Raw genomic sequence first — 23,523 nt, forward strand, 5'->3', positions numbered from 1 at the left:
TAAATGCTTGCAGATAAGCACAGTTGCTTTGGAGGAGGAGAAAGAGGTACGAAGAAAGGGAATATCATGTTTTGTAAATGGGGCGGGGAGGGGGGGGGAGTTCTGCAGGAATTCATAAAATGTTAAGTTTCCCCGCAAGATTGATTAGAAAAGCGAATCCTCCTATCAATTGCCAACGCAGATGAGTTCAAGGAAAATGCAAACGAGTAGAGGTACTTACCCGTCTCCTAAGGGAAGATGAGATGGTATGAAGGTAGCTCGTACCGTGCAAAACGTTTGGAGGGCGCCGGCTGAGAGGCGGTCCGCGCACAGCACCCCGCAGCACTTGCTCTGATTGGCGAGGTGACGCCAGCCCCGTCCCTGCAGCTCTGGCTCTGCATCCCGACGTGGCGACTTCACCTGCTGCAGGTGGAGGAGCTGCCAGGGAGAGGGGCGCTGGGGCGCAGCTCCGCAGGAGGAGCCGTGCGGGGTCCGTGCTGCCGCAGGCTTCAGGGCAGCGAGCGTGAAGGGCTCTTGCGCAGCACAGCTTAGGGGGCCTTTCTGACGCACGGCGGAGCGGAAGGACACCGGCACACAGCCGCGGGGCAGGCGCGCGATTCGCAGCAGCGTCGCCCGGTTGGGGCGGGACGGCGGGGAGCGAGAGGAGCCGGCTCGGCCGGCGCCCGGGCAGCGCGTGCAATGCTTCCTCCCGGCCGCCAGGGGCCGCTCCCGCCCGCCGCCGTCCCCCCCCCCGCCCCCCGCCGCCCCGCCCCGCCCCCCGCCGCCGCGCCGCCGCCGCCGCCGCCGCCGCCGCCGCCGCGGGTGGGAGCGCGAGAGCCCGGCCGCGCGCGTGCGCCGTGCGTGCCTCGGTGCAGCCCGTCTGCGTGCGCGAGTGGGAGGCGGCAGGCTCGGCGTCTGGCCTTCTCCGCCGCCGGCCCCCGCGCGACGCCCCCAGCCATGAACCGGTTTGGTACCCGGTTGGTGGGAGCTGCGGCCACCCCGCCGCCGCCGCCGCCGCCTAAAGCCCGCAGCAATGAAAACCTGGACAAAATCGATATGTCGCTGGGTACGGAGCCGAGTGGGACCGAGCTGGGGGGGAGCGCCGCGGGCCGTGGGGGCAGGGGCGGTTGGCGGCGGGGGCGCGTGGGGGCCCGCGGGGCCCGGGGGGCGGGGCGGGGCGGCGGCCGGGGGCGGGGGCGGGGGCGTCCCCTCCTCCCCTCCCCCCCCCCCCCCCCGCGGGCCGCCCCGGCTCTTTGTGAGGCGCAGGCGGCGGCTCCGCTCCCAGCGTGGTCGCCGGGGCGTGTGTGGAGGCCCCGGGCCCCGACGTCGGCGAAGCGGCAGAGGCCGACGCGCGTCCGCGGGACGCCGGGCGGGGACCCCGTGAGGTCGGGACGGCGCGGCTCCCCTCACGCCCCGCGGCCGCCGGAAAGCCCGTGGCTTGGGCGTCGCGATGCGGGTCGCGGCCCTCAGAGGCGGCCCTGCGCGCGCTGCAGCCCGTCGTGCCTCGCGCCCGTGTTGGAGGAGCCCGACGGGCGCCCGCGGAGCCTCGCGTGTGCGCGGCTCCCCCGCCAAGGGGTCAGTCAAGGGTCAAGGACTCCCGGGGCCGCGCACTGAGCAGATGCTCAGGAGCAAGGCGTCGGGCCTCCAGCCTGTCTCCCTGCTGCTGCTGCTGCTGCTGCTGCTGGCGGCGGCGGCCCGGGTGGCCCAGCGGTTAGCGCCGCCTTCGGCCCGGGGCAGGACCCTGGAGACCCGGGATCGGGTCCCGCGTCGGGCTCCCTGCACGGAGCCTGCCGCTCCCTCGGCCTGTGTCTCTGCCTCTCTCTCTGTGTCTCTCATGAATAAATAAAATCTTAGAAAAACAAAAACAAACAAAAAAAACCACCAGGGAGTCTCCTCAGCTAAGGCGAAGGAGACTAAGAAGGAACGTGCGCTGAGCGCTGACGACTGGCAGGCTCCAAGCCGGTACGTGTGCCGCCGCGGCCCAGCCGCCGGTGACTGCGGTCCGCGCTCCTCGCGATCAGAGCCTGGAATCCCGAGCCACACTGCCCTCAGGTCGGGTCCTTTGCCCCTTACTGGCCGCGTGGTCACAGGCGAATTATTTCTCAGCGCTTCGTGACCCACAGTCACAGCGCTCGCCTGCCTCGGACAGGTGCTGCCGTGAGTCCACAGGGTGCATAGCTGCGTAGGAAAGCGCCCGGTAGACCTAGAAAGAAGCATCGTATTTCCATGAGCACATTATAGAAGCTGTGGCGGTGGTTCCTGTTGTACAAAACCTGGGACGGAGAGAAAGAACTTGGCCCAAATCATACAAGTTAAAAAAAAAAAAAAAAAAAAAACCTGTAGGTGTTGCCGGAAGTGTCAAACGTGTATTAATCATAGCCAAGACCTTTCTTAAGTTTCTAGGGTTTTTTCTATGTATTTTGTTTGGTGGTTAGGATGTTCAAGTGAAGAAAAGCGAGGGATAATTCTCTTTGAAGGCAGAAACGAAATGCTATGGTAGTTAAGATAGACCCTGTTTTCTTTTCTCTCCTCGGAAAATATACAGCATTCTTTGAGGTTCCTTTTTTTTTTTTTTTAGGATTTACAGAAATGGGAAGAAGTGGTACCTATTTTTTTCCCTGTTTTTTTTTTTTAGTAGTCTCTACACCCGACCTGCAGCTTGAACTTATAATCAACCGTGAGATGGAGAGTCTTAACGCTCTTCCCACTGAGTCAGCCTGGCACCCTAAGATGTCTATTTTAAACAATTATTATGCTTTGTGAATAGTCCGTTTTATCAGGTCTCCAGAGGTTTAGAATCTGATTTTTAAGTTCTGACAGTATGATTTATATGAATGTTGATATAGAATATCTACCAGTTATGAAGATCTGGTCTCATTGTGGCTCAGTTTCTTTTTCCTTTTTTTTTTTTTTTTTTTTATTTTAGCCATCTGACAGGTGTGACATGACTCAGTTTCTTAATTTGAAAATGGGCATTATACTGTCTTACAGAATTGTTGTGAGAATTAAATGAACACTTGTGAGAACAAGGCTTCTCGGTTACTACTGTTTATATTACCATATATATACCCCTAATGTCATGGAAGAAACTTTTTCATAAAAGTAGCTCATCGTAATGGAATTTTTTTTTCCAATTTACATACCCTAACTCACTGAGTAGGAGAAAGCCATTTTCTTCTTTTAGATTGGAAAAATCCACAGCTGATCATTTAACTTGAGGATTTAGATAATAACATTTAAAAATAAAGCAGATTTATATTTTATATGCTTTGCTACTTTTAATTTTGTTATGGTTATTCCTTATAATGCTTTATTTTAAAATTGACTTGGTTAGTCAAAATTACAGTCTTTTTTTTTAATGGTCCCCAGAAAATTTATTTTTTTGTGTACTCTCATGGCTCTGAGATTTCAGACTTCTGGTGAAGAATAAGAAAAAAAATGTTAAAGTAGTGTTTTTTTTTTTTTTTTTAAAGATTTTATTTATTTATTTATGACACACACACAGAGGCAGAGACACAGGCAGAGGGAGAAGCAGGCTCCATGCAGGGAGCCCGACTGGGACTCGATCCCAGGTCCCCAGGATCAGGCCCTGAGCCACCTGGGCTGCCCCAAAAGTAGTGTTTCAAGAATGTTCAAAAATATTCCCTTTCTGCCCCCCTGAGAATTTAACATGTTCATGTATCTGATTTCATGAAATATTTTTATTTAAAGGCAAATGTTTTTGAGTGTCTTTGAATTGGATGAATTTATGTATAGTTGAAGGACTGACCTCAAGAAGATAAAGTACTTTGGGGATATTTGAATTATTTTAATGAGTATTTGTGATTAAGAGTCTTAAAATTACCGATGGGTTAGGTAGAGTAGTAATATGTAAGGAAAGATTCCTATAATATATAATTCTCTCTTTTATTTCAGAAAAGACTAATTATATTAATATAGTTAGATTCTTGTGTTTAGAGCAATTTGGAAAAAATAATTGAAGTTAATTAGTTTTGTGAGATTTTATTAAGTTGACCAGTTTATTTGCTTTATCAATCATCAAAATTAATATTGAAGTTGGGATGTGGACAAAGTATTTGGCTATTTCTTAGATGAATATTTTTTGGCTTCTAGTAATCTTCTTTTGACATTTGTAAATAGAAATCTGGGGTAGGTTTAGTTTCCTGATTTTCACATTGTTGTGCTGTGGTATTAGGGCAATGTGATGTTTGTAAATTACTTTGGGAGAGTTTAAAAGTGTTGAAAACAATGAGTGTAGAAGGCAAAAAGTAAGGTAGCTCTGAATATTCTGCTAGAAAAGTGAAGAACCCAATTATTTTCTTTTTATGCTATACCTTTATTATGTGCTTTTTATTTCATAGCTGCTATTTACTTGTTTCCATCAATGATTTTAAACTTACCTGAGAATAAGGACCATACTCTACTTTTGTTTGTTTTCATTACAGCATAACCTGCCACATTCATTGCACACAGCATATGCTCAATAAATATTTGCCGAATTGAAATAAACATCTTTAGAAATGTACTCTTTTAGTTGAATGATTTATTATTATTATTATTATTTTTTTTTACTGCCTATGATTTCATTGGAAGGTGGTCATCTTTAAAAACTGGAAACTTCTGTGATTATGGAAAGTAGATATGAGTAATTTTTGTAAATAGGCTTTTGCTTATTTATATGCTTTAAAGAAATATGGTGGATAACAAATAGAAATCTTCATTAATTGGTAGATTTGCTTTGAGCTCTTGATTTGAACTTTTCCTATAAAACCTTTCTTTAATGCTGAAAGTATATTGGCTGATTTGAATTTTTATCTTCTTATTATCCTGTTACGAAAGTGCTTTCAAAATAGCAAAGAAGTTAGGGATGTAAGAAATCTGTCAACTAGAAAATGAGGCTGAGTAATTAATTGAGTTATTAAGTTAAAATGAGTTAAGTTATAAGTTAAGTTAATCATCACATTTTGTATATCACAGATGATATCATCAAATTGAATAGAAAGGAAGGAAAGAAGCAGAATTTTCCGAGACTAAATAGAAAACTCCAGCAAAGCAGTGCCCGGCAATTCAGGATGAGAGTGCGATGGGGAATCCAACAGAATTCTGGTAATTTTTACAAGTAAACTTAAGAAAGAGCTATTATTTGTAGATTCATAGTATGCTATGTTTAGTACATACTTAAAATATGGAAGAAATATATTAGTACCCTTTGTGATTTGTATTTTCTCAGATTTTTGTTTAATCTTGAAATCTGGTAAGCATTTTCAGTTGCTTTAATTAGGTGATAACCTTGTTTTTTAAAAACATTAAGTCATTTTTAAAGTACCTTCTGTATGTAAATAGCATAAATTATATTTAGGGCTACAGTATTGTAAGGGATTTTACAAAGCAGAGGTTTTATCTCTTTTCCAGTTAGGTATTTAATAGTCTGTTTGGTGGATAATTACATAACTCCCACATGCATAAAATATATTCAATGAAAGTGCATACCACTTTACAAGACAACTCCTTTATTGGAGATAACTATTTACTAGAAAGTTTTCTTAACTGAAATTAAATTGTGCCTACCTGTTAACTCTGCAGAGTTACAGGAAGCAAACTCTCTTTTCTATATGAGAACTTTTTAAATATGTGAGACTATTCTGCATGGAAAATACTTCCAGGCTCTTTGTGTTATCATCTAGGTCTCTTAAGGATCTGTTAAATCCTCTAAAGGTAACACTCAGAATTGAGTGCCTTAGATGTGATATAATAATCTTGAAACTCTACATATACAGGTATTTTTTGGCACTTTGTGGAAGCTTATTGATTTATAACCATGTTGTTCCAAAATGGATTTAAGGTGGTTACTGAACCCTATTAATTGTATATGACTCATTAATTTTTTTAGCAGTTATATCAGTGTTTTAGAATGAACCTTTGTGGAGATCCCTGGGTGGCTCAGTGGTTTGGCGCCTGCCTTTGGCCCAGGGCGCGATCCTGGAGTCCTGGGATCGAGTCCCACGTCGGGCTCCCGGCATGGAGCCTGCTTCTCCCTCCTGTGTCTCTGCTTCTCTCCCTCCCTCTCTCTCTCTCTCTCTCTCTCTCTAATAAATAAATAAATCTTTAAAAAAATATATTAAAAAAAAAAAGAATGAACCTTTGTTCAAATTAAAAAACTAGATCTTTTTTACACATGTAAAAAATGTTTGGTGACTTTTATTCTGTGTGTTAAAAAACGTAAAAAATAATTACCAGTGGGTTGCATGATTATAATTAGTTCTATATATATAATAATTAATGTGCCTTCATACTCTCTAAACATATCTGTAACTGAGGTTAGACTCTACAAAGAATTTTATTCTTCTCTAATAATTTTCATTTCTATTTTTTTTAAAGATTTATTTGTTTTAGAAAGAGTGTGCATGTGGGAGTAGGGGGAGGGACAGCGGGAAGAATCCCAGGCCAACTCCCTGTTGAGCACAGACTGGAAGCCTCACCAGGGATTTCACCCAGGGCTCAACTCCACGACCCCTGAGATCACGACCTGAGCTGAAACCAAGAATTGGACACTCAACCGAGTCACCCATGCACCCCTTCTAATAATACCTTAAACAGTGGAACCCAAGCAAGTAAATTTTGTGACAGATATTTACCTATAGCAAATGAATATTTAATTCCATTGATTTATATTTAAAAATTCCTATAGATGTTATTCAGCATACCACATTTTAAACATTTGCTTTAATTTCAGAGTTCACAGAAGCCGGAAATGTATTTGTTTATGCTAGTTCTATGTTAAATACATGATAAATGCCCTGAACTGACTAGGTTTTTAGAGATGTGATCTTTTACTTCAAGGAATTTCTAGTAACAGAGATAAGACAGAAAACATGGAGTTGAGAAATGTCATGAAAGAAATTCCAGTAGTACCAAAGGACTTTAAATAGATTTTGTGCTAAGAAAATCAGTGGTTTAATGGATAAGGTGAAATAGGATCTGATCCATGAAGGACCAAAAAAGCTTTCTTTTTATGGGGTTTATCATCTGAGCTTTAAGATAAATGATACCTAGGGGCAGCTTAGGATCTTATAAGATTGAACTTGTACTTGTTCTCCAGTTACATGTGACAGAGCCTAAAATAGAACATCTGCTTCTGTCACTGAATGTTCAGAGAAATAGAAGATTGTCTCAAACTCTGATTGGCTAGAAGTTCAGATTTCCACATTGTAATGTCAGTGAGAATGTTAGTTTGAGGTAAGAGAACACGTAAGATAGAGAGTTCTTGGCAGACTCTCAATAAATTATTTTTATTTATTTTTAAGATTTTATTTTTTTAAGTAATCTTTGCACCACTTTGAGGCTTGAGATCAAGAGTGGCATCTTCTACTGATTGAGCTAGCCAGGTGCCCCCTAATCAAATATTTTTGATGGCTGAACAATTAAGTGAATAAAGTCTTGCTAATTCTCTGCCCAAAATATGATTTAGTCACTCATTAAATATTTCTATAAACAATCTAAATATTCTTAAGTGGTAGAATAGTATACAGCATCAGTTCTTGAAGTGTTGTCTGGGGGTCTTGGGGAATCCCCAACACTCAAGTCCACAAGGTCAAAATTACTTTTACAGGGCAGCCCCGGTGGCACAGCAGTTTAGCGCTGCTTGCAGTCCAGGATGTGATCCTGGAGACCCGGGATCGAGTCCCACATCCGGCTCCCTGCATGGAGCCTGCTTCTCCCTCTGCCTGTGTCTCTGTCCCCCCCCCCGTGTGTTTCTCTATGAATAAATAAATAAAATCTTAAAAAAATTACTTTTATAATAATACTAAGGCATTACCTATATTTTCACTATTAGCCTCTCACAAATGTACAGTGGAAGCTTTCTAGAATCTACCTGATGTGTGGTAATTAAATTGTGGTAACAGATATGAGAATTTAGCTGTCTTCTATTAAAGCAGATACCAAAGAGATTTGCAAAATACAGAACAGTGTTGTTGTTCTTTTAAATATTTTTGGGCTTTGGGCAGCCCTGGTGGCGCAGCGGTTTAGCGCCGCCTGCAGCCCAGGGCTTGATCCTGGAGACCCTGGATCGAGTCCCGCATCGGGCTCTCTGTATGAAGCCTGCTTCTCCCTCTGCCTGTGTCTCTGCCTCTCTCTCTCTCTGTCTCTATGAATAAATAAATAAAATCTTTAAAAAATAAAAAAAAAAATAAAAAAAATAAAAAAAATAAATAAATATTTTTGGGCTTTTTTAGGGAAAATAATTGTTATTTTTTATTAAAAATATGTTATTTGCCCTGTTGTGGGTTTATTATTGTTGTTGTTGTTTTTTTTTTAAAGATTTTATTTTATTTTATTTTTTTTTTTTTTTTTTTAAAATTTTTTTTTATTTATTTATTTATTTATGATAGGCACACAGTGAGAGAGAGAGGCAGAGACACAGGCAGAGGGAGAAGCAGGCTCCATGCACTGGGAGCCCGACGTGGGATTCGATCCCGGGTCTCCAGGATCGCGCCCTGGGCCAAAGGCAGGCGCCAAACCACTGCGCCACCCAGGGATCCCTTAAAGATTTTATTTATTTATTAATGAGAGAGAGACAGACAGACAGAAAGAGAGAGAGAGAAAGGCAGAGACACAGGCAGAGGGAGAAGCAGGCTCCATGCACCGGGAGCCAGACGTGGGATTCGATCCCGGATCTCCAGGATCGTGCCCTGGGCCAAGGGCAGGCGCCAAACCACTGCGCCACCCAGGGATCCCTATTATTGTTTTAATGAAATAGTTTTTAAATGTTTTATTCTTCATTTCTAGTATGATAATATCCATAAACAAACGTACAGAAACAAAAATCCTGGAGTTCTCAATAATTAGGAATATAAAGAGGTCCTGAGGCCAAAAAGTTGGAGAATGATGTTTTTTTTAAAGATAGAAAAGAAAGAAAAAATAAAATAAAATAAAGATGGAAAAGAGGGCAGCTCTGGTGGCTCAGTGGTTTAGCGCCACCTTCAGCCCAGGGTGTGATCCCGGAGACGGGGATCGAGTCCCATGTCAGGCTCCCTGCATGGAGCCTGCTTCTCCCTCTGCCTCTGTCTCTGCCTCTCTCTGTGTGTGTCTCTCATGAATAAATAAATAAAATCTCCAAAAAAAAAAAAAAAAAAAAAAAAAAGTAGAAGAGACGGGAATATTTGTATATTACTTTGGAAAGGAGCCAGTGATCTGATTGCATCCACTTTGTGATTCAACATTTTCCCAAAACCCCTCAAATCGTGTAAGTGATCAGACTCCCAAAATTACTGAGGCAAGTCGATAAGTATATGAAATTCACAAAGGGATTGGGCTAAGATTTCAAACTAAGATGAAAATTTTCATCTTTAGTCTTAACTGTTGTCAACCTTGGTCACACCTGTGGAGCTTTTATAAAGCTAGACTGATGATCTGGCTGCACTCTTTTTCTACGGAAGCAGAATTTGCAGAAATTAGGCCTAGGGATTTTTTTAAGCTCCATATGTGGTTCTGATACATGGCTAGGGTTAAACTACTGCTCTAGTACAGCTGAAAATGTGTAAGTTTTTTCATAGACGTAGTAGTTGAAGTAATGAGAATGAAGATACTGTGGAAAGACAGAAGAGAACTTTCTAGAGGGGCTGAAATGGATGAAAACTAATAAAAGATGACACATCTGGTTGGCTGAGTCCATAGAGCATGCAACTCTTGATGTAAGGGTTATAAGCAGAAGCTTCACATTGGATATAGAGCTTACTTAAAAAAAAAAAAACACAAGATGAGGATTGGGTGTTATATGTTGGCAAATAGAATTTAAATAATTTTTTAAAAGATTTTATTTATTTACTCATAAACACAGAGAGAAGGGCAGAGACACAGACAGAGGGAGAAGCTCCATGCAGGGAGCCCGATGTGGGACTCGATCCCGGGTCTCCATGATCACACCCCAGGCTGCAGGCGGCACCAAACCGCTGCGCCACCAGGACTGCCCTAAATTTTTTAAAAGCTAAGAACTTACTGCATTAGGTGATGTCTTTAGTACCCCTTTATAATGCTTTTTAGAATATAAGGCACTTATAGAAGACCAGAATAGAGAGAATTGGAATAGTATGTATAGTTCTTTCCTTACGAAATGTGACAGTGAAAGGGTGAAAAATAGAAGCATTGCTAAAATTGAGGTACAGCTGGTAAAGTTTGTTCAAAGGTACAAAGGGAGGGAGGGGGAATGGATGATGTAAGCTTGCTAGAAAGTAGAGAAGCCACTTATAGAAATAAAAGTGGAAAGGATAATGAGTATGGGAACAATGACCTAGCAGTCAGTAGACACTTAGGAATAGAATTTTGTCTTATGCTTTTTTTAATTCTTTTAATCAGTTTTATTTTTGTTAATGAGACTTCTCTCATGAGTCTTTCTCATCCAAGCTTAAAACTTTGGTATAATGATTCCTCCTCTTTCTTTCTTTCTTTTTTTCTTTTTTTCTTTTCTTTCTTTCTTTCTTATTTATTTATTTATTTATTTATATTCCTCCTCTCTCTAATCTTTCTCTTTGCTAATTTATTCATTCATTTGGAATACTTTCAAATTTCTTTGTTCCACTCCCTATCCTTTTTCATGCCATGTTTGAGTACCAAAGTAGCATCTGAAATGGCCTCACTGCCTTTTTTCTCCCTCTTCCATTCAGTCTAAGATACAGCTTCTAGACTGATGTAACTGATCATGAATTCTGTAACTCCTCGTTCCTTGTCAAGTGTATTCTTTATTCCTATATAAAGTCTTCTGATTTTGAGGCTACCACATCCATTTACTACTTATTCTTTTCCCTAGACTGTGTCTCAATATGCAGTGGTTACCCATGTCTTTGTACTTGTAAGTTTATGTCTATCTCTCTAATCAGATTTTGTCTGTTTTACAATGCCTAGCTGAAAGCCCACTTTTTCTGTAATATTTTTTTTCTCTTTGGAAGTGTATCCTAGATTACATTTTTTACCTTTTATTCTTAATTTTTATATTACAGCTTGTAAAGTGTTCCAATTTTTGGAACCACACAAACTTGAGCACTTAGATTGATGGGTCTGCTATTTTCTAACTGACATTTGGGTAGTTATTGTTCCTCACCTCACTTTGCTCACCTGCTAAGATGTTAGCATCAACCCCATCAAATTCTCATTTAAAGTACTTAGCAAAGTATGTTAACAGAGATAGTGGTATCTATTTCATATTCATTACAAATAAAAATAGCAAGTAGTTGTGGATTTAGTTTAAATATACAGGTTCCCCTAATCTTTATTTGGTTGTAATTGTAGAAGGAAATCACACACAGAACAATAATTTGGTTTCTGGGGGTACCTGGCTGGCTCATTCAGAAGAGTATATGGCTCTTGATCTTGAGATGTCATGAGTTTGAGCCCCACATTGGATGTAGAGATTACTTAAGTAAATAAAACTTTAAAAAACCCAATAATTTTCACAATTTAAAAAGTTGTGTCTATTGCTTTTTCCCCAGATTATAAAAGTAATCAGTACTGTAGGACTGAGGCAGAGTACCCAAGAAAGGAACAAATCTGGAAGGACTCCCTATGACATGGATTTGCCATTCTGATGGAATTCAGTAGGAAGCTATCTATAGGGGTGATGCAACTTAGATTCAATGGATGATGAGTGACGCCTAATACTACATCTGGACAGATGCATAGGGCCCAGATTTAAGGGATCACTCACACTCAGATTTTGCGCCCTTGATGCTTTTCTTGCTTTACCAATCTCAGCTTGCAGGGGAGGGAATGAGTACCAGTAGGTGTTCTGTGCCGCAGAATAAATCTTGAGGTGTACACTGGAACCTGAAAGTAAAAATCCTTTCTCGGGGTCTCTCCAGTGCCCTCTACTTAGCTTAACATTGTGCCAGCTAGTAAGAGAAATGTTCCTGTAACAAACAGGGCAGTAAAGAGTGAATTGGGAACTGAAAGGCAGTAAATTAGTAAATGGTTCAACCATTATAACAAGTTTTCCTGTCTTGTTGGGCTCTGTTCTCAAAATAGGTTCATTACACAAAAGCATTCTGGAGTTAGTAAGTTTGGGAAAACATATAGTACTATCCATAACTTAGAAATTCATCACACACATTTGTTCTAAGAAATCCTATAGTAAAGAAAACTATTTTAACTTTTTTAGTTTGGCCATGAAACTTTTCTGTTAGAAGACCTGTTACCATATTGCAGGTGTGTAGTATTCTATAGGATACCATTCTAAAGACATTCTCTCCAAAATTAGAATTCCAAATTAAAAAGGCCCAATATCACAATTGTCACCTAGTAAGGTTCTGTGGAATTTGTGGCCATTGCATTAAGAAATAGAAGAATTTGAGGTGCAGTTTTTGGAAAGAAGACAGTTATTGCTCAGTAATCCCAAGAAAATAATTCATTTTTTTCCCCAGGAAAATAATTTGAAAGACTTAATGGAACTAAAAAGTAAGTTTAGAAAAAATAAATAAATAAACAAACAAATAAATAAATGAAAAGTAAGTTTAGTGAGATGGCTGATTAAAACGTATCAATCAGGGCAGCCCGGATGGCTCAGCAGTTTAGCGCCGCCTTCAGCCCAGGGCCTGATCCTGGAGACCGGGGATCGAGTCCCACGTCAGGCTCCCTGTGTCTCATGAGTAAATAAAACCTTTTTTTTTTTTTTTTAAGAAAAGGTATTAATTAAAAATCTCAATAGCTTTTGATAATCCCAGGAATGAAATATGAAAATAATTATTGAAAAGGAATCTTTTTTTGTGATTCCTTTTTTGTGACAACTAAATCTAAAAATACGTAGTAATAAACTTAACAAGAAATGTGTAAGACTTACGTGAGGAAAAGTTTAAAGCTTTTCTGAGTCAGTTTAGTGGCAAGCCTCGAATAGGTGGAAAGAAATACTGTGTTCACGAATATTGTAAAGATGTCAGTTCTTGAAAAATTAATTATAAATTTAATATTCTTTCAAAGCATCAAAGGATATTAAAACTTGACCTCAGGAAACCTACTTATGAACATGACAGTTCATGAATGGAAAAATAGCAATAGCCAAAAACACATGGAAAATGTCCATTCTCATCAGTAAACTATTGAATAAGTTTTTTTTCTCCAAAAATCTAAGTGATAAAGATTAAAAAGAATATTCAGCATTGTCAGTGATAGAGGCACAGTGGCACCCTTTTGTTCCTGGGAATATGAATAAGTATGGTCATTCTAGAGGAGATTTTTTATAGTACAGCATTTCAATTTCTGGAAATTTGTATCTTGAAGGAATAATCATGGAAGTGAAAATAGCTCTAGAGATCTAGAGAAATGTAAATTTGACTTGCTATTTACTCTTGGTTAAACATATGTTCATATATATATTAAAGATGTTTATATTAAAGATGTGTCATGAGATGAGATGAGATCATGAGATGTTTATATTAAAGATGTCTCATGAGAGACAGAGAGAGAGGCAGAGACACAGGCAGAGAGAGAAGAAGGCTACATGCAGGGAGCCCGACGTGGGACTCGATCCTGGGACTCTAGAATCACGCCCTGGGCTGAAGGCAGATGCTCAACGGCTGAGCCACCCAGAGATCCCTATTTTAAAGATAGGTAGGTAGGTAGGTAGGTAGGTAGGTAGGTAGATTGATTGATTTATGAGAGACACAGAGAGAGAGAGAGGCAGAGACACAGGCAGAGGGAGAAGCAGGCTCCTTGCAGAGAGTCTGATATGGGACTCGATCCCGTATCTCCAGGATCATGCTCTGGGCCAAAGGCAGGCGCCAAACCACTGAGCCCCCCAGGGATCCCCTCTTACATTGTTTTTAGTGCATTTTACAAATACTTTGCAACTCTGTAAAATCAGAAGTAAATTTTTATATACTTGGTAGTTTTTAATTGTCCAGTAGAAAAGATAACCCTGAAGATTCCCCCTGTAAGACATTTACCAATTTTATGTCTAAAACAGCTATTATTTAAACTTTGTTTTTTTTCTGTCACTGAATATAAAATCCAGGTTTTTGAAATTCCTTTGGAACTATTGGTTTCCCAGCTATGCTCTTATTAATGAGTTAAATAAAAGTTTAACACACACACACACAAAATGTTACTTATAATAGTTTAACATTAGAAGTAAGTGAGGATGATCATTTTGAGATTGGTTGGATCAAGTATGGCACATTAAAAAATAATACAATGGTGGGAGGGGGGGCAGCCTGGGTGGCTCAGTGGTTTAGTGCCTGCCTTCGGCCCAGGGCCTGATTCTGGAGACCTGGGATCGAGTCCCATGTCAGGCTCCCTGCATGGAGCCTGCTTCTCCCTCTGCCTGTGTATCTGCTCCCCCCACCTCCCCGTGTCTCTCATGAATGAATGAATGAATGAATGAATGAATAAATAAATAAATAAATATTTTTAAAAAAATGAAAAAATAAAAAATAATACAATGGGTGGTGGCACCTGGCTGGCTCAGTGGATAGAGCATCTGACTCTTGATCTCAGGGTTGTGAGTTCAAGCCCCTTGTTGGGCATGGAGCCTACTTGAAAAAAAATAATGCAATGAAATAATACAATGAAAGAATATTAAAGACATGGGACAATACAATACAGCATTAATGCACACTACAGAATAGTACATAGATTATGAAACATGGGGGCAGCCTGGGTGGCTCAGCTGCTTAGTGCCGCCTTTGGCACAGGGTATGATCTTGGAGACCCAAGATCGAGTCCCACATCGGGCTCCCTGCATGGAGCCTGCTTCTCCCTCTGCCTGGGTCTCTGCCTCTCTCTCTCTCTCTGTGTGACTATCATAAAAAAAAAAATTTAATAATTTAAAAAATTTTTTTATTTATTCATGAGACACACACAAAGAGAGAGGCAGAGACCCAGGCAGAGGGAGAAGCAGGCTCCATGCACCGGGGCCTGACGTGGGATTCAATCCCGGGTCTCCAGGATCGCGCCCTGGGCCAAAGGCAGGCACAAAACCGCTGCGCCACCCAGGGATCCCTGAATAAATAAAATCTAAAAAAAAAAAAAAAAAAAAGATTATGAAATATGGTTGCCAGGGTGATTGATTCAGTGTACCTTCTAGGTACTTGGTGCTACAAAATTGTGAATTACTTCTGTGATAGTCTTTTGAATTGCTTAAAAATAGTTCAAACTAAAAATATATCCTTTTAAAATGTGTAGGAGTAAAAGAAAAGACCTGCAAGAGATAGAATGTTAGTGATTATCCCAAGATGATGGGATAATGGGTGACTTTTTTCATTTGGACTTCATATGTTTCTAAGATTTCTGCAGTGAACATATTTGTTGTTTCATGATTAGAAAATATTTTAAAAATACGGGCGCCTGGGTTAGCGTCTGCCTTCAGCTCAGGTCATCCTCCCAGAGTCCTGGCATAGAACTCCATGTCTGGCTCCCTGCTCAGGGGGAAGCTTGCTTCTCCCTCTCCCTCTGCCTGCTGCTCCCCCTGCTTGTGTATGCACAGACTCTCTCTCTGTCAAATAAATAAATCTTTAAAAAAAAAATAAAAACAAAATATTTAAATAGATTAAGACACACAATGAAAAGGCAAAAGTCAGGTTATTTCATGTGCCACAGAGATTAAAATACATTCATTGGAGTTAAAGGGGTCTTTAATGACAACAGTTTAAATACAGTAGAAATGAAAATAAACCAAATTGCAACATACTAAGTAAATGGGATATGAGATAGTAACCCACTCAAGGTCATTGTCATTCAATAGAAATGTGAGCCAGGGATCCCTGGGTGGCGCAGCGGTTTGGCGCCTGCCTTTAGCCCGGGGCACGATCCTGGAGACCCGGGATCGAATCCCACATCAGGCTTCCGGTGCATGGAGCCTGCTTCTCCCTCTGCCTGTGTCTCTGTCTCTCTCTCTCTCTCTCTCTCTCTGTGACTATTATAAATAAATTAAAAAAAAAAAAAAAGAAAGAAATGTGAGCCACATATGAATAATATATTTTATTTGACCCAATATATCCAAAACAATGCTGTATATAATTAATACAGTTATTAATGAAATATTGTACTTTTTTATTACATCTTAGTTCACTCTAGTCATATTTCAAGTATTGAGTAACTGCATGTTATTAGTGGATACCACATTGCACAGGAAAATTTCTTCAATGAGAAAGTAATGCAAGAGAGAGAGGAAAGCCACAGGGGAAACATGAGAATCTTGTAGTCCTTTGCAGTCCCATTATAGGAACAGAACCCTTGCTGATGCAGTTTATTGTCTCTTTAAAAATGAAATATTAGGGGTGCCTGAGTGGCTCAGTGGTTGAGCATCTGCCTTCCACTCAGGTTGTGATCCTGGGGTCCTGGGATCAGTTCCCGCATTGGGCTCCCCACAGGGGGAGCCTGCTTCTCCCTCTGCCTGTGTCTCTGCCTCTCTGTGTGTCTCATAAAGAAATGAATAAAATCTTTAAAAGATAAAATTTAAAAATTACATACGTAACTTCAAAAGAAATACATGTAAATAATGCAATATTATATGATAAAAAAGATTATATAAATAAATGAAAAATAAAACACTCATACCTTCCACCCTGCTTAAGAAATAGAATACCTGTGTGCCTTTCAGTTGCATTTTTAGATTGATTTTTTTTTTTTTTTTTAAACCTTCTACAGGTTTTGGCAAGAATAGTCTGAGCCGTAGAGGAAGGGTAATGCCTGGAAAGAGACGTCCTTATGGAGTTATCACTGGCCTTGCAGCTAGGAAAGCAACTGGAATTCGAAAAGGAATTAGTCCTATGAATCGACCACCTCTTAGTGATAAGGTAGGATGATGGCTTAAGCCTGCATCAGATACGCTTTTCCTTTACTTGTACTAATATTTCCATGAATGAGTAGGATATTTTCATTGGGAGAGAATTTTATTTGAACATTTTGATTTTTTTTTAATGTGCTTCGCATCTTATATAAAAAATAAAAATCATGTCTTTCATGAAGAATACCTAAATTTCCACATTCTTATATAAAATTTGTGTAAGATTTTTTTATAGGTTCCTGATTTCCTTTACCTGTGTGTGTTTTTGTATATACAATTTCTAATAGGTTTTTGAGGTATAATTTTATAGTACAGAATTCATCTATAGTACAGAATTCGCTGTACAATTCAGCGAATTTTAGAAAATTTAGAGTTGTATTATTTAATTAGAAAATTAGAGTTGTGAAAAAAAAGAAAATTAGAGTTGTGGGATGCCTGGGTGGCTCAGCAGTTGAGCGCCTGCCTTTGGCCCAGGGCGTGATCCTGGAGACTTAGGATCGAGTCCCACATCAGACTCCCTGCATGGAGCCTGCTTCTCCCTCTGTCTGTGTCTCTGCCTCTCTATCTCTCATGAGTAAATAAATAAAAATCTTTTAAAAAAAATGAAGAAAATTAGTTGTATTTAGAGTTATAGTCTCATATTCATTCATAAGTCATACCTCATCATATACCTTAGGCAACCCAGCCATGTACTTTCTGTAGATTTTCTATAAATTTGCCTTTTTTATATATTCCTTATAAATGGAATCATAGATAATATGTGGTCTGGTGTTTAGTTATGGTGTTTTCAGGTTCATCATGTAGTATGGATCGGTACTTGATTCTGTTTTTGATCATTGTTTAATATTCCATTATTTTATTTTATTTTTTTTTTAAAGATTTTGTTTATTTATTTATAGAGACACAGAGAGAGAATGAGAGGCAGAGACACAGGCAGAGGGAGAAGCAGGCTCCATGCAGAGAGCCTGACGCGGGACTCGATCCAGGGTCTCCAGGATCACGCCCCAGGCTGCAGGCGGCGCCAAACTGCTGCGCCACTGGGGCTGCCCTAATATTCCATTATATAGAAATACCATATTTTGTTTATTCATTTACCAGTTGCTGGACATTTCAGTTATTTTCACTTTTTGTATATTATAAATAATGTTGATGTGATGAATGTATATAGGCAGACACTCAACTGCTGAGCCACCCAGGCGTCCCTCCTTAAATTATTTTTAATATACATATTTTGGTTAAGAGTCACAACTGTCTTAGGTTCTATAACTTTTCAGTTCTTTTTTTTTTTTTTAAGATTTTATTTATTCATGAGAGAGAGAGAGAGAGAGAGAGAGAGAGGCAGAGACACAGGTACAGGGAGAAGCAGGTTCCATGCAAGGCGCCTGCCATTTGACTTGATCCCAGGTCTCTAGGATCAGGCCCTGCACTGAAGGTGGCGTTAAACTGGTGAGCCACCCAGGGTGCCCCCGATCTAGTAAAAAAAATTCTTTTTTTTAAAGATTTTATTTATTTATTCATAGACACACAGAGAGAGAGAAAGGCAGAGACACAGACAGAGGGAGAAGCAGGCTCCATGCAGGGAGCCAGATGTGGGACTTGATCCTGGGTCTCCAGGATCACACCCCAGGCTGCAGGCGGCACCAAACCGCTGCACCACCGGGGCTGCCCAAAGATTTTATTTTATTTTTAAAGATTTATTTATTTATGATAGAGAGAGGCAGAGTAGTAAAAATTTTAAATTACCACGTGTTAGTCTTTTGAATTGTTTGAAAACAGTGAAAATTAAAAATATTAATTAAAATGCTAAGAATGTACTGAATAGTAAGATCCATTTATTCAAGTTGAATGATTTTGGCAAAGGTAAGGCTTGAAAAGTGCTGTTTCTTAAAATCTTTTCCTCAACCTGAATACATATTAATAATCTGATTTGGAAAAAATATAGTACTTGTGAAGCAGATTATTTTCCAGCAAATTAGAAACCTATTTACATATAAATAAAATTATCTTTTTGTATTCATTAAACAAGTTATTGGAATAACTTAATTGGCCTTGGATTGTTACATGTACTTAAAAATTTTACATCTTAAAAAAAAAATTCTGACCATGATCAGATGTTACTTTTTCTCTCACTTTCCATAGTTGACGTGAATTAGTGAGATTTTATTTCAATAAAAATACACATTATTATTATTATTTTTTTTTTTTACCTGTAAAGTGAATGACTGAATGGAAAAGATAGCACACTCGTATATATAACTAGTATTTACTGAGAGTAAGTGGCTGTACTAACAGGGGAATGGTTGACTTCAGGAATGAATTTTTGGTTGTTATTGTTGAGAGTCAGTTTTAAATATCTGTCAAGTAAAAGTTGTGTTTAGGTGTTTTTTTTTTTTTAATATTTTAATTATTTATTCATGAGAGACACAGAGAGAGAGAGAGATGCAGAGACTCAGGCAGAGGGAGAAGCAGGCTCCATGCAGAGAGCCCTACGTGGGACTGGATCCCAGGTCTCCAGGATCACGCCCTGGGTTGAAGGCGGTGCCAAACCATGGCCAGCTGGGCTGCCTGATTCTTTTTTTTTAATATTTTATTTATTTATTCATGAGAGACACACAGAGAAAGGCAGAGACATAGGCAGAGAGAGAAGCAGGCCCATAGAACTTTTAACTTAACTTTGGTAATACTAAACTATTTATAATACTTCTGTGAATTAAAAAAATTGTGTTGTTGCTGCTGCATATATATATATATATATATATAGCAGTTATTTTCCACTAATGGGCAGTTTTAATTGTTTTTCTGATTATAATAATATAAATGTGTCCATACTATGGAATTCTATAGAGCAGTAAAGGAATAAATTAATGTGTAAGACAGCATGGATGCACCTCAACACATCATGCTAAGCAAAAGGAAAACACAACACTGTGTCTTGTGTGATTCCAAATTATTTGAAATTGTAGAAAGCGCTAAACTAGTGACAGATCAGTCATTGCCTGGGATGGGAGTCGGGTCAGGGAAGGGAATTGACTCCAAAGGGGTACAGGGAAATGTTTTAGTGTGAGGACACTTTTTCTATATCTTGATTATAATGTGGTTACATGATCATATGTAATTACTCAAATTCATCAAATTGTAAATCTAATGTATATATTAAATTAGTGTTTAATATAATTTAAATTTAACATATTTGACATATAATAATGTATATATTAAATAATGTCTTAGTAGCATTAACATAAAAATTAAATACCTTAGGTTTTTCCACTTAAAACAATTTTTTATATATTTTTATATATTTTTTTTATATTATTGTAAAAGAAAAACTTATCTTTATACTTTTAAAAACACATTGATACATATTTACAAACCTTAGATCCATGGAATGCGTTCAGCATGTATTAACGGATTATTATTCTAGTCTATGTTTTCATCATTTAACTAATGTGATTGGGTACCCACTATGTGCTAGATGCAAGGAATTCTACAGTAACTCGGTTGAAAATCCCTCATGGGGGCTGCCCCGGTGGCTCAGCGGTTTAGCGCCACCTTCAGCCCAGGGCCTGATCCTGGGGTCCCGGGATCGAGTCCCACGTTGGGCTCCCTGCATGGAGCCTGCTTCTCCCTCTGCTTGTGTCTCTGCCTCTCTCTCTCTCTCCCCTCTCTGTGTATTCTCATGAATAAATAAATAAAATCTTAAAAGAAAAAAAAAAGAAAAGAAAATCCCTCATGGAAAACTGAGATAAACATCAAATAATCACACAAATAATAGTATAGTTACGTGGCAAGTACTTTGAAGGAAAAAAACATTGACAGCAATATAGAGAGAACTTACATTTACCTATATGATAATATTTGGTGTTACTATTAAAGACAAAACACAAAGCTTGGAATGGGTGTTTAGTCTAATTTCATGGCATTTCCCCTATACTCATTTTTTTAAAGATTTTATTTATTTATTCATGAGAGACACAGAGAGCGAGGCAGAAACATAGGCAGAGGGAGAAGGCAGGCTTTCTTACAGGGAGCCTGATGCAGGACTCAATCCCAGGACCCCAGGATCACGCCCTGAGCCTAAGGCAGATACTCAACCACTGAGCCACCCAGGCATCCCACCCTTGTACTCTTTTTTTTTTTTTAATCTTTTTTTTTTTTAATTTTTTTAAAATTTATTTATTTATTTATGATAGTCACAGAGAGAGAGAGAGAGAGGCAGAGACACAGGCAGAGGGAGAAGCAGGCTCCATGCACCGGGAGGCCGATGTGGGACTCGATCCCGGGTCTCCAGGATCGCGCCCTGGGCCAAAGGCAGGCGCCGAACCGCTGCGCCACCCAGGGATCCCCCACCCTTGTACTCTTGATGTCCTTTGTCCCTGTTTTTACATTTACTTCTTTTCCAAATGTTCATAAAAATGAAGACTTAAAATTTTTATATATTTTAGTCAATTGATGTTTATGAAATTCTTCTCACATGCTTAAAAAAATACAAAATAATCTACATTAAGTTTAAGATATGGTTTATATTGCCAAGAACTTTTGAAAAAGCTTCATGGAAAATTTGGAAATCTGATTTAGACTTTAAGTGCTGGAGGGAGAAGTAGGAAACATTTCATATGCTTATTTTCTTGAATCCTTTTTTCTCTATAACATTACTCAGGCTTCTTTGCTATCATAACCTCCTTTTTCTCACACATTTGTTTTGGAGCTTGGCCCTCTTATTCCTTCATTTAGCAATCAAAAATTGTGTATATAAGTGATTAGGGAAGTGATCCCCTAATTTACATTTCTGGTTTCCTGATTCTTCTTTTGAGTTCTTTTGAGTTCCAGGGCCATCTTTCCCCATAATCTGTGCATTTCTTAGAGCACCTCAAACTGAACAATCCAAAATAGAAAAATTCAGTTTTCTATTTGAATTCTCCTTTTGTTGGAAATATTTTAAGTATGATGTGGTTGCTGTCTTTTCTGGAAACAGGTCATTTTAGCTTCTCTGTTTCTCTAACATGCACATCTAAGAAGTCTCTATCCATTCTGCTTCAAAAATGTGTACTGTTGTAGTAGGGTATATAACAAAAAGCAATCTGATTAATAACATAAGGATATTTTTTTGTCTTCTGAAAGAATATAGAACGATATTTTCCAGCATTAAAAAGGAAGGCCAACCTTCTGAGGCAAAACGAAGTACAGAGAAAAGCAGTTGCAGTTCTCAAGAGACCCAACCAGTTAAATAGAAAGTAAGTTACCAAATATGATAATGCTGTGTTCTCCTGGATAAATATACACTTTTGCACTAAGTGATCAAATGAATGTATTTGTATTGGTTATTTTCAAGACAGATATCTGAGATGTCTATATGATCATCGAACATGGAAGTATTCAGTAATGGCTTTCTTCTTCTTTTTCTTTTTTTTTTTTTTTTGGCTTTCTTATTCCTTAAACCCAGTATTACTGATGAATTTAACAAATGATAAACTTTTTAAAAAATCATCAGTTTGCCTCTTTATCTGTTTACATATAGAATAAAATTACAAAAGGTGATTATTTAGGTAAAGCAACCTCTGCAGGAATTATTCAAAATTGGGAATTCTGAAAGCTAAAATTGTTATTCAGTCTCAGTGATTTAATAGAACAGTATATTTGTGGAAAAAGCAAACTATAAAGAATTAAGCTTAATTTTTTTTTAAAGATTTTTATTTATTCATGAGAGACACAGAGGGGCAGAGACACAGGCAGAGAGAGAAGCAGGCTCCATGCAGGGAGCTGAGTGTGGGACTCAATCTTGGGACGGCAGGATCACACCCTGGGCTGAAGGGAGGCGCTCAACTGCTGAGCCACCCAGGTGTCCCTAAGGTGAATTTTTTAAAGTAATCTCTATGTCCAATCTATATGTGGGGCTCCTATAAATATATGTGGTTTCAGAGTGAGGATGGAAGAGAAAACCATAGATATTATTCAGCAGTTTGGCTATGATATGCCTGTTTGATTTTCTTTCTACTAAACCTGTAAATAAATCTATATATGTATGTTTTTCATCAAATTTAGAAAATAGCATTAAAAAAGATATTTTTAATATCTTCAGAAAAGATCTTGTTGGAATATTAGAGAGTTGAATATTTGGACAATAAATTAGTTCAGCATTAATTAGGTTGTTACGTAGTATGCTACAGAAAGATATTTATAAGTAGAATCTCAATAGCCTTGTGTAAATAAGGAAATAATTCAGAGTCTTTGTTTAGTGTATCTTAAATGTCCAGCCTATAAATTAACTATTTTTGCTTATATTTTCTAATAATGTTTGAAAGTTGTTAAATGGCTGAGACTATTCATGATATGTGTGTTTTTGTTGCAGAAATAACATTCCAGCCAATTTTACCAGGAGTGGAAATAAATTAAGTCATCAGAAAGATACTCGTCAGGCAACTTTTCTTTTCAGAAGAGGCCTAAAGGTATAAAAAAAACCCTTGTTGGTGATTTACTTTTATTTTGAACATCTACCTTTAGTAGTAATCCTCAATCATAGGCATGGCTCATGGTTGAGGTAGGGGTTAGATTTGTGATATGGAGACTATGACATTAGATTAGTTCTTTATGTTATTTATTTTTTCTATTCTCTCTTGTTGCCATTAATAGCAACATCTTAGGAGTTTAACATATTACTTAGTAATAAATTTGTTTTACTACTTGTTCTGATATAGGAACCCCAATAAAGAGGTATTAACCAGAATAGACATATGCCTCTCTTGCATTCATCATACACACACACTACACTGGGTTATAAA

General features: G+C 39.0%; 2 protein-coding genes across 2 annotated transcripts in view; one reads left to right on the forward strand and one right to left on the reverse strand.

Annotated features, from left to right (window-relative positions):
- RUBCN (rubicon autophagy regulator) overlaps positions 1–725 on the reverse strand; it is a 68,157-nt gene extending 67,432 nt beyond the window's left edge. Inside the window, exon 1 of the mRNA XM_041765197.1 lies at positions 221–725. The gene's annotated coding sequence lies outside the window, so the exon portion shown is untranslated. The remainder of the gene's footprint in view (positions 1–220) is intronic.
- A 61-nt stretch (positions 726–786) lies between these two features.
- The window catches only part of FYTTD1 (forty-two-three domain containing 1), a 30,722-nt gene continuing 7,985 nt past the window's right edge, over positions 787–23,523 (forward strand). Inside the window, exons 1-5 of the mRNA XM_041765672.1 lie at positions 787–1,045; positions 4,957–5,085; positions 16,609–16,757; positions 21,866–21,978; positions 23,094–23,190. Of these exons, the coding sequence (XP_041621606.1) occupies positions 937–1,045; positions 4,957–5,085; positions 16,609–16,757; positions 21,866–21,978; positions 23,094–23,190 (597 nt within the window). The 5' untranslated portion in view covers positions 787–936. The remainder of the gene's footprint in view (positions 1,046–4,956; positions 5,086–16,608; positions 16,758–21,865; positions 21,979–23,093; positions 23,191–23,523) is intronic.

Source organism: Vulpes lagopus, chromosome 1 (assembly GCF_018345385.1).
Source record: "Vulpes lagopus strain Blue_001 chromosome 1, ASM1834538v1, whole genome shotgun sequence".
Lineage (NCBI taxonomy): Eukaryota > Metazoa > Chordata > Mammalia > Carnivora > Canidae > Vulpes > Vulpes lagopus.